This window comes from Stegostoma tigrinum, chromosome 11, assembly GCF_030684315.1.
Source record: "Stegostoma tigrinum isolate sSteTig4 chromosome 11, sSteTig4.hap1, whole genome shotgun sequence".
Lineage (NCBI taxonomy): Eukaryota > Metazoa > Chordata > Chondrichthyes > Orectolobiformes > Stegostomatidae > Stegostoma > Stegostoma tigrinum.
Genome location: NC_081364.1, coordinates 16,705,798 through 16,717,816, shown reverse-complemented (window position 1 = coordinate 16,717,816; position 12,019 = coordinate 16,705,798). Strand labels below are relative to the sequence as shown.

General features: G+C 41.2%; 1 protein-coding gene across 2 annotated transcripts in view; it reads left to right on the top strand.

Annotated features, from left to right (window-relative positions):
* LOC125460536 (copine-9-like) overlaps positions 1-12,019 on the top strand; it is a 428,858-nt gene that overhangs the window by 189,218 nt on the left and 227,621 nt on the right. For both annotated transcript variants that reach the window (XM_059649788.1, XM_059649789.1), the window contains one exon: positions 2,669-2,708. In XM_059649788.1, coding sequence (XP_059505771.1) covers positions 2,669-2,708 — 40 coding nt within the window. The remainder of the gene's footprint in view (positions 1-2,668; positions 2,709-12,019) is intronic.

Sequence of the window (12,019 nt, the reverse complement as noted above, 5' to 3'; positions counted from 1 at the left end):
TTTCGTAAGATTGGAATCTATATGGCTAGCCTTTCTCCCTGTCAAGGCTCTGGTTGATATTGTAAATGAAGTCCAAATGACATTCCCAATCTGCATATTTAGGCCTCTACTTTCTTCCTGCCAGTGTCCTGTTTGCCTGCCCGATGGTGTGAGTTAAGATGGGCATACAGCAGGAACAAAATATGATTGGTGAAGGTACATGCTTCCAAATGTTTTAACTGCAAACCGTCCCCCTGCACCAGTTGCATCTCATTTTTGCCTGGTGGGGGTAGTTCATTTTAACTTTGATTAGATTCCTAGATCTGAATTCTCCCACTCCGTGAACAATATGGGTGAATCAGTTGGGAAAATATGGTATGATCAGAAAATGAGATTCTTAATGTTGAGAAAAAAATGACAAATTTTGCTCCCAAGGTTTTGATATTGGGATGATAATCCCATGGATGAGTTGTGAGGGGCTCATTTGCATGTATCAACGCACCATTATTGATTATTCTCACTGGTTTGCTATTCACCAATATGACAGTGGCTCAGTGGTTAGCACTGCTGTGTCAAAGCGCCAGGGATCCAGATTCAATTGCAGCCTCAGGCAACTGTCTTGTGGAGTTTGCACATTCTCCCTGTGTCTCCTTCAGTTTCCTCCCACAGTCCAGAGATGGGCAGGTTGGGTGGATCAGCTATGGGCAGGTTGGTGGATCAGCTATGGGCGGGTTTGGTGGATCAGCTATGCTAAATTTCCCATTGTGTCCGGTTATGTGTAGGCTGAATAGATTAGCCATAGAAAATGCAGGGTTACAGGAATGGGGTGGGTGTGGGTGGGATGCTCTTTGCCAAATGGCCTGCGTACACACTGTAGGAATTCTGTGACAGACAGAAACCAGGCAATAGCAATTTCTGAATAAAGACCTCGCAGTTTCAACTCCCTGCTTGCTCCACCAACAAACCCCAACAGCTGAGGGCTCCACAGGAGTGACTGCCTGCAACCCCAAATGGTTAAAACCGGACATGCATGAGTCTTACCACATCATCGTGGCACATCCCCAACTCACTTAGATGACTGTTATCCATTTTAGCGCTGCAGTTTGAAGCATAGTGACATCCTGTATCTTGTGGACTGGAGCAGGCTGCATCTCAGGGCTCCTTGCTTTCCTAGTGCTCATCCACTTTGCTCTATTTGGACGTCCCTCCCGCCTTGTTTTGTCTTGCCTCTATGTATACTGCAATTTTCATTCAGAACTTGCAGGCTTACCGTACGTATGTCTTGCCTTGCTGATTAGCACAGTCACAGGCCCAGATAGCTTGGCATGTTTGCCGGCAGTAATAAGTCAATGGGGCAGACATGTTGCTTTACGGTACCACACTACACCAATGCCACACCTTCTACTTGTGTCAGTAGCTTACATGCCAAATGTGCTGAATGTGTTTCAGCCTGAACATCGAAGGGTTGTAATCATTCATAAAGTGAAGGGGGATTGTCAGCAGCCAAGAGATAACAACAAAGTCATCACCTAATATCAGTTCTGGGAGTTGGACACAATCAATCGGACACTTGGAGTGTTCAGGATCAGGGATTCCATATCATTCCATGGGTGGGCCATGGTCTGTCCGGAGCAATGACAAGATGTTATACTACTCTTGGAGTGATGGAGAGAGCAGCATTCCCCTTTTCAGGGTTCAAACATGGCATGGCAGTAAGGATGGATAGCTTGAGTCTTGTAGCTAGAGTTACTGTGACAGTCAATGATGATGTAACGTGACAATACGTTTGCAAATGTGAGCTTCTATTTCCAATGTGGCGTCATTCATGCAACCTACTGTACGTGCCCTGGCTTCAGAAGATTTTCTTTTTCATTTCAGTCACAGTATGTGTATTGTGAGTGACTATTCCTGGCCGGCAGTGATTAACCCTGTTGCACAGCTTAGTTTTAAATAAGGCATGGTGGGGGTGGGGAGGGGTGCGTGGTGGTGTGAATCCCAGAAGTCCATGCAATGACGAATATTTCCATCATTGTTGAGCTCAAGGCAGTGGGAGCATGGCATTATAGAGGTGTGGTGCCTACATAATGACCTGAATAAAGAGAATTACATGAGATAACCAGAGTTCACAGAAAGAAGCCCTCTGTGATACTCTCAGAAATCGGTACATAGCTGACTTTGATTAAAATTCAGCACCTAGTTTCAAATGTCCAATCTTAATAAAAGTGCAAGATCATAGAAGCATTATATCTTATAAAGCATAACTATTGTACATACTTCTTGTCAAGCTTTTCCATTATAAGTTCTTATGTCCAAACTTATAATAGAAACTGTCAATTCAAACATATTGCATTGTCATTACCTCATCCTTTCAGGGAGGATCCACTTTTCAAGGGCATAGAACAAACATTGCAATTATATTCACTGGCATAAGAAGCTACAATGCTCTTTGAAAAAGGAACCAGAAGATTATTGGCAGTGCAAATAACAGATCGAATAATTATGTTGACAAATTTATCTTATAAATAAGCATGACATATTTAAAAGGAGATTTCAAATGCAGCAGGAAGTGGAAATCTATGCTATATTGAATTTACTTGTTCCCAGCTGCTTATATTGTTATAATATTGTCTGTTGGTTTATGGTTGTTTGCTTGGTGATCTCATTTTCTCTTCCTGTCTTAATCCTGCAGGTACAATGTAGACTCAAGGAGCACAAACATTTCAAAACATGTGAGTTTGGCAAATTAATTTTTATCATTAGTTATTGAGGGCTGTATATATAGGCTCTATATCTATGTACTGTCAATAAAATAAAATCAGTCTGCAAAGGAGATACGTTGCAACAGAATGGTTCACTACAACTGCTGTGTCCATACAATTTGTGTGTTCCACCTGTACAACAGTCCCTTCAAGATAATATATTCTTTGTAGATGTTTGGGGTAGATTTTTTTTCCATTCAGAAATGACCTGGCAGCAAAGTTCAGCCATTAATTACTTTAATGAGATAAAGTTAGAACAAATTTAGTAAATTATCTTAGGATGTTAGTGTAGCTATAAACTTCAGGCATTGATTTTGAGTCTAACTCACTTCCTATGTTATTAGCAGGTGAGCAGCACACAATCAGATTTCTTCCTGTAGGTTTTGATCATCAGGTTCTTCCTCTCTCCTTCACTTCTTTTCTGTCCTTGTTTGAAGTTTTCTCTGTCGTGCGGCCCTGATCAGGTGTGTGTCTTTTATCTTGGTTGTTATCCAGTTGACCTCCTTCCTCTCCTGAATCATCTTCAGCCTCATGGTGATCATGCCCTGAGCATGCTTTTCAAGACCAGCCATGAATGATTTATGTGACTTTTTGCTGATCTTCATTTGACATATTGAGCTGTGCATTTATCATTGCTTGTTCCACTTTATCTCAAGCTGCTATGCCTAGTTGCTCTTTCTTTCAAAATGGTCCCCCATATCCCTGGCCTTTTAGCAGAAACAAGTAGGCTTCCAGGTCTCAGATTTTAGCTAATGCAAGAGGCTTTCAAATTTGGTGCATTTTCCATGGCGCCACAGTCTTGGCATCTTTTATATGATGCACTATTTTTAAGTTTTCTCACTCTCCTATTCTATTGTACAAAAAAGGTATCTACTAAAGTTAAATGTCAATTTCTAACATAGCTGTATGTGAATAACGTAATAATCCTCTTTGTGAGGTTTAGTGCCCAGAATGGAGACCATAAAGGTAGACTATCAAATATTTTATATCATTGTAACATAACTTCCATCCCTCTATTCCAGAACCCTGAGGTAAAATGTGTATCACCAGCCTTTTTTTTTGTGCCCATCCACTAGCTTTTAGTAATTTCACAGAATCACAGAACTATTACAGCACAGAAGTAAGTTGTTTGGCCCATTATGCTTGCTCTGGTTCTCTGATGATCTGTTGTGCCTCTATGCCATTCTTCTGCCTTTTCCTCACCACCCTGAATTTTATTTCTATTTAAATAATCATTTAAAAATGCAATTCAGTGCCTCAGCTGAAACGGTCTCCACTATATTTCCTGGAAGTATGTTCCAGAGTCTAACTACTTGCTGTGTTAATCAATTTTTCAGCACATTGCATTTGTTTCTTTTGCAAATTAACTCAAATCTGTGTCCTCTCATATATGAGCATTTTCATTATTTTCAAAACTGCTACCAAATCTCCTCTTTACCTTCTCCTCTCTAAGGAAAACAATCCCAACTTCTCCGATCAAACCTCAGAATTGAAATTTCCCACCCTGGAATCTTTATGGAACTTGTACCCCTAAATCTATTTACTCTTCCATAGTTCCAGGCTTTGATTGGAAATAAAGCAAGGAATTGTGGATGCTGAAGAGCTGAAATATACAAAAAAAACAGAGATTGCTGGAAAAACACAGCAGGTCTGGCAGCATCTGTGGACAGGAATCAGAGTTAATGTTTCAAGTCCAGTGACCCTTCTTCAGGCCTCTAGGTCGAATAGAAAATCCCAATTAGAATATCAAAGATCCATTATATTCTTACAGAGCAATGTTCTCCTGCGGTGTTGCAATATTGTCATTTTTGTTTAAACCTTCGTGGGATGTGTTGCCTATCCCTAATTACCAGGCGATTTCAAAGGGCAGTTAAGATCCAGCCACATTGCTGTGGGACCGGAGCCATATGGAGGTCAGACCAGGTATGGATGGCAGTTTCCTTCCCTACAGGACATCACTGAACCAGACTGGTTGTTATGACGACCGATGATAGGTTCACGGCCACTGTTACTGAGACAATTTCAGATTTTACCCAATACTTTAAATGACCAACTGCCATGGTGGAAATTGAATCCATTCCTCTAAAGAATATCTGAATGACTAGGACCATCTTCCTGTAATTAGCTGTTTGTGAATAATAAATTGAATAAAGAAAATCATCCTTTCAACTTGTACGTACAAAGCAGAAAAAAACAGCTCCAAAATACCTTGCTTTTCAGGCATTGGTCTGTGTAAAATAGCCTTTTAAGAATGAGATCAGAAAACAGTAAATAATTGCATGTTTTAACGAACCACAACTTCACCAAAGATCCCTAGACAGTAAGTTCAAAGCCACAAACACTTAGATTCAGAAGAACAAGGGCAAGAGATATATGGGAAGAGCGCCATCTGCAAGTTCCCGTCCAAGCCACTCACCATCCTGACCTGAACTATGTCTCTGTTCCTTCACCGTCACTGGTTCAAAGTCCTGGAATTCCCCACAGCACATGAACTGCAGTGGTTCAAGAAGGTAGTTCACCACAACCTTCTCAAGGGTAACTAGGGGCAGGCAATAAATGCTGGCCAGCCGGTGACACCCACATCCTACGAGTAAACGAAAAAATATCTTAGTTCCTAAAATCTGTTTCTACTTGATTATTTTTTTCAATGCTGTCAGAGAGTACATTAGGTGATAATATTAAGGCCAATGCATTAGTGAACTTATCAAGTACTATATCTCTGGAATTTTTAAAGCTGGTGCTGGAAAGATCGAGTGGCTTCAATGAGTGTGCTTTCACCTCTAGACGCTGACTATCAATTGAGACTAGACTGATGAGATGGAAGCATTCAGTCCCACTTGGCTGTCAGTGATCTTAGTCAAATCAGTTTGAGCTGCCTGAATCCATTCCAAGTACACGTGAGACTGAGGCGCAATAATTCAGCTCTAATTTTGCACAGAAAATATGCAGTCCCATTTAATGTGGTCACACAGTTGGTTGCTCGAAGAATCACAAATGTCACATTAGTGTGAAGATACTCTGGAGGAAATCAAAGACTGCTTTGCTCTGCATGCAGTCCATGCTACAACAGTCTCACGAGCATTTTATGCTGAAAATAAATGCAAGAACTGGGCCTGAAGCTTATGAGAATTTGCTGTTTTCTAGGGCTGAAAACAAAAAATAACACAGCCAAATCACCTTTATGCAACTAAAAATGTAAATGTCAAAAGCATACACACTGATTTTAGCCTGAAGCATCAAGTGAATTATTTAGTGTATAAATGGTCACTTATAGAGTCATAGAGATGTACAGCATGAAAGGATACCCTTCAGTCCAACGCGTACATGCCGACCACCTATCCCAAACTAATTTGGTTCCATTTGCCAGCATTTGGCCCATATCCCTCTAAACTCTTCCTTTCATGAACCCATCTGGATGCCTTTTAAATGTTGCAATTGTATCAGCATCTTCTGGCGGCTTATTCCATGCCCACACCATCATCTGCATGAAAATATTGCCCCTGAGCAGCCTTTTAAATCTTTCCCCTCTCACCTAAACCTATGCTGTCCAGTTTTACACTCCCTTACCCTGGGGAAAAGACATTGGTTATTCACCCTGTCCTTGCCCCTCATGTTTTTATAAACCTCCACAACCCCTCAGCCTTTGATGCTCCAGACAAAATAGCCCCAGCCTATTCACCCTCTCCCTATAGTTCAAGCCATCCAACCTTGGCAACATCCATGTAAATCTTTTTGAACCATTTCTAGTTTAACCACATCTTTCCTACAGCAGGAACCCAGAATTGAATGCAGTATTCCAAAAGAGGCCTAACCAATTTCGTGTGCAGTCACAACATGACATCCCAACTGCTATACTCATTGCACTATCTAATAAAGGCAAGTACCAAATGTCTTCTTCTCTACACTGTCTACTGTGACTCCATCTTCAAGGAACTATGAACATGCACCCAAAAGTTTCTTTAGTCAGCCACACTCCCCAAGACTACACCATTTAGTGTAAAGGTCCTGTCCTGATATGCCTCAAGTAAGTGCAGAATGTCTCATTTGTCTAAATTGAACTCCATCTGCCACTCCTTGGCCATTGGCCTATCTGGTTAAGATCCTGTTGTAGTCCAAGATAATTTTCTTTGCTGTCCACCACACCACTTTTTGGCGTCATCTTCAAACTTAATAACCATGCTTCCTATATTCATATCCAAATCATTTGTATAATTCACAAAAAAACAGTGAACCCAGCACTGATCCTTGCGGCACACCATGAGCCACAGGCTTCCAGGTTGACAAACAACCCTCTGTCTCCTACCTTCAAGCCAATTTTGCATCCAAATGGTTAGTTCTCCCTGAATTCCATGTGATCTAACCTTGCTAACCAGTGGAACCTTGTCAAACGCCTTACTCAAATCCATACAGACAATGCCCATGGTTCTGACTTCTTTGTCACTTGTTCAAAAAACTCTTATCAAGTTATTGGCACACAATTTCCCACGCGCAAAGCCATGTTGACTACATCTAAACAGTCCTTGCCTTTCCATGTAAATCGTGTCCCTCAGAATCCCCTCCAACAACTTACCCACCATTGACATCAGGCTCACCGGTCTATAGTTCCCTGGCTTTTTGTAACCACCTTTCTTAAATAATGGTACCACTTAAGCCATCTGCCAGTCTTTCCCATGGGGAATATTTCCATATTTTCTCTTCAGAACATTGTACTTTTCTCTTCCGATGTCATTCATACGAATGTGTACAACAACCTCCGGCTGGCCACGCTCCCATTTAAGAATATTCTGCTCCCCAAGACATTCTTGATCCTGGCACCAGGGATGCAACACACCAAAAACCAAAAGAACTGCAGATGCTGTAAATCAGGAACAAAAACAGAAGTTGTTGTAAATGCCCAGCGGGTTTGGCAGCATCTGTGAAGAAAAAAACAGAGTTGATGTTTCTCAGAACTCAGTTAACTCTGAGAGGTTAAGTCTGAGTTTTACTTCACGGATGCTGCCAGATCTGAAGAGCTTTTCCAGCAACTTCTGTTTTTACACCATACTCATAGCTCACTGTCGGCTGCGGAAACGTCTATCTGTGCCCTGAACTAGAGAGTTCTCTATCATAATCTTGCCCTGAACAAGCTCCATTTTTATTCAGTACATTGGAGTAACATCAGATGCAGTGATGGTTTTGATTAACAGTGTGATAACCTTAGATTTCAACACTCATACAGCCGCTCAGAACCCATTGGTCCTTGCGAGAATTACTGAGGTACCTTGCTTTGCTGGTATGTTATCCCTTCACAGTCAGCAGATCTTCTATTTATTGTAAACTAATTGTGCAATAGGATATGAAATAGCACAACATTCATTACAATTTCAGACATGCTGTCACTAACATTCTCCTTTTCTTCTTTTAATGCAATATCTTGTTATCCTGCATTGGACAAACAGAAGGTGAGAATCTATTGCTAATCTATTATTGTTTTGGAGAGGAACGTAAAAGTGATAAGGGTGCTCTAACATTCTAACAGCGTCTATAAATTGTTTTTGAGTTTTCCAGAATCTATTGTGAGTAAGCCATTGGTGAACCCTTGTGTGCAACGGGGTCTGATAAAATGCATTGAGCCAATTGGTATGACTGCCCCACATGTTCCGGGGGCAGGTGAGATCAGTGAATGCATCAAGCACTAATGTTTACTGGGCATTAAACCCTGCATGTCTGCTATTGTCTAATAAATTGAGTGGCTATGTCAGCTTCAGAGCCAGCATTAAGAACTACAACAATTGCAAACTCCAGTCTGTAATTGATATGTGTCACCTTCAGACCTCAGTGTGCTTTGAAGTTTGCTGGCAATGAATTTCAATTAGGTTATTTACATGGCGTGAGGTACTTGTCTATAATGATGGAGCCTCAGCCAGTTCCTCACTGGTATGTTGATGTATTTTGAATTACTTTATTGACTAATGTATTTGCTGGCTTTATGCAAGGACATAAGATTGAAATTCTTACAGTTAATTGAACAAAGATTTCATGTTGCAAAAATACCTTCACAGCCTACATGGGCAATAAAAGTGGGCAGTCCTGAAGTATCAGATTCTGAAAATATTGATACTTAGACCACCAAATATTAACTTGTGTAATACCTGCCTCTGAGTCAGAAGCTCATGGGCTCAAGTCCCACTCCAGATCTTCTGCATGTAACCTAGGCCACTACAATGCAGCACCTAGGGAGTGCTTCATCACTTAAAGTGCTGCTTTCAGGTGAAATTTAAACTACAACCTGCCTGACTTCTTTTTTGGATATAATAAATCCCATGGGACTGCTCACAGATGATCAAAGCTTTCTACTACCAAAGCTTGACCATCACTACCCACCAGAAGCAGGGCTTCTGGTTATCTGTGTCATTTGCTATTTGTGGGACCCTGCTGGATCAGAATTACCCCTTTGAGTTGGGTAATTTCCTGATGTTGCATTCCCACTTCCTGTATAAACACACACCTACATGTTATTTACTGCCTCCCTGTCCCCCTCCCCAGTAGCCAGGATGGGGCTTGAATCAGAGCTTGGTGCCTTGTGAAACGGGACCTAGTTGGGGACACAGTTAGGTTGAGGTGGGTAATTTAGAAGATCTGCCTTAACTGGCTGACTAATTGACCCAGTTCTCCTCACTCTGTTAGAAACCCTAACCTTCTTATCATCCAATCATGCCCAGGTCCTCATTGTCAGTATTCCTTCTAACTTCCTTACTGGCTGTCATGTCCCTGAGGCTAATGCATGGCAGAGCCTTCCACACATGGATTTCAATGCTGCAGTTGATGTGCCAATGCCAGTTGGCATGGTTGGGTGTGTGTGCAGCTTAAAAGGGCCATTGTTCCTTGTATCCCCCATATTTTATAAGCCTCGTTCATAAACCTGCATATATCCCTCGCTGACCCACTCACCATATTTCTCCATGACCCCTCCATAGCCACACACAACTCCCCCACAAAATTTCTTCTATACTCATGCACCTATTATCCATTATGGAAAGAAGTCATAAACCCTATAAGAACATTAATTGGTCCGAGAAATGCTTGTGATCGGCAGCAAATCCCCGCAAAGAAAAGCAATTTATGGAATGTCCATGAGATGATATTTTTTGGAGCACCTTGGGGTAGATCCTACTAGGGGACAGGCAGATCTGGATTAGGTTTTGCGTAATTAGGTAGACTTAATTAGGAAGCTTAAGGGAAAGGAGCCTCTGGGGAGTCAGCGATCATAATATGATAGAATTCATCCTGCAGTTTGAGAGGGAGAAGCTTGAATCAGATGTAACTGTATTACAGTTTTGCAAAGAAAGCAGGAAAGGCATGAGGGAGGAACTAGCCAGAATTGATGAGAAGGGGAACCCAACAGGGAAGATGGTGAAGCAGCAATAGCAAGAATTTCTGCAGGTAATTCAGGAGGCACAGCAGTAATTCATCCCAAGGAAGAAGAAACATACTAAGGGGAAGATGAGGCGAACATGGGTGACAAAGGAAGACAAAGTCAACATAAAAGCAAAAGAAAAAGCACACAATGTGGTAAAGATTAGTGGGAAGCCTTTAAAAACCAGCAGAGAACAGTCAAAAAAGGGAAAAAATAAAATATGAGGGTAAACAAGCTAATAACATAAAAAAAGGAGATTGCAAGAGTTGTTTAGATATATTAAAAAAAAGGGAAAGCAAGAGTGGACAGTAGTCCACTAGAAAAGGAGGCTGGAGAAGGAATAATGAGGGAACAAAGAAATGACAAAGGAACTGAACAGGTAATTTGCATCAATCTTCATGGCAGAAAATACCAGCAGAAAACCAGAACTCCAAGCGAGGCAGAGGTAAGTGTGATGGCCTTTGCTAAAGAGAAGGTGCTGGAGAAGCTAAAAGGCCTGAAAGTGGATAAATAACCTGGACCAGATGAACTACACCCCAGAGTTCTGAAGAAGATAGCTTAGGAGATTGTAGAGGCATTAATGGTGATATTTCAGGAATCCCTGGAGTCAGGGAGATTCCCAGAGGATGGGAAAATAGCTAATTTAACACAATGAAATGTGAGGCTGGATGAACATAGTCGGCCCAGCAACATCTCAGGAGCACAAAAGCTGCTGGGCCTGCTGTGTTCATCCAGCCTCCCATTTCATTATCTTGGATTCTCCAGCATCTGCAGTTCCCATTATCACAGCTAATTTAACACTCCTGCTTAAGAAGGGAAGGAGGTAGAAGATGGGAAATTATAGGCCAGTTATCCCCACTTTGGTTGTTGGTGAGATTTTAGAGTCCATTATTAAGGATGATACTGTGGAGTACTTGGGAAGTACATGATAATATAAAGCTGATACAGCACAGCTTCATCAAAAGAAGGTCACTTTTGGGTCCCGTATGTAAGGCTCCCATATCGAAGGAAGGATGTGTTTCCTTTAGAAAGGTCCAGAGATGGCTTACAAGAATTATCCTGGGGATGAAGGCTTTATCACTTGAGGAGCAGTTGAGGACTATGGGTCAGTACTCGACAGAGTTTAGAAGGATAAAGAGTATCTCATTGAAACTTACAGAATACTGAGAGGGCAGGATAGAATGGAGGACGTTTCCATCAGTAAGAGAGAGTAGGACCTGAGGGCACAGCCTCAGGGTGAAGGGGTGACCCTTTAGAACTGAGATGAGGTGGAATTTCTTCAGCTAGAGGGTGAGGAATCTGTGGATGTCATTGCTGTAAAAGTCTGTGGAGGTCAGGTCATTGAGTGTATTCAGCACATAGGTTCTTAATTGATAAGTAGATCAAGGTTATGGGGATAAAGCAGGATAATAGGGTTGAGAAACAGATCAGCCAAAATCAAATGACAGAGTAGACTTGATGGGCTGAATTACCTATTTTCTGCACCTTTATTTTTGGTCTTGGAAACTATCAAAATAAACAAAAGTGGATTCCAGCTCCACTTGAAGAAAGTCTGCTCTTAGCAGCTCATAAACTGTCAATTAAGTACAAGGTCATTCATATCCATTGAAAAAAATACTGCACTAAAATGCCCATAAATATGTCAAAATAAACAACAAACCCATTCAAAAATGACGAAAGAAACATATCATTTTAATTGTCACAATACTATCAAAAAAAATTCCCTGTCCCCCTGGTATCTGTGTAAACAACGCTGCAGAGCTGGTTCCATTGGAAGGCTTTAGAACTTAGATAAGCATTCATAATGAGATTTCATAGCTGAATAAACAAAGCCTGTAGTATTTAAAACATTAAAACATTTTGCAATTGATTGAATAGATAGCTA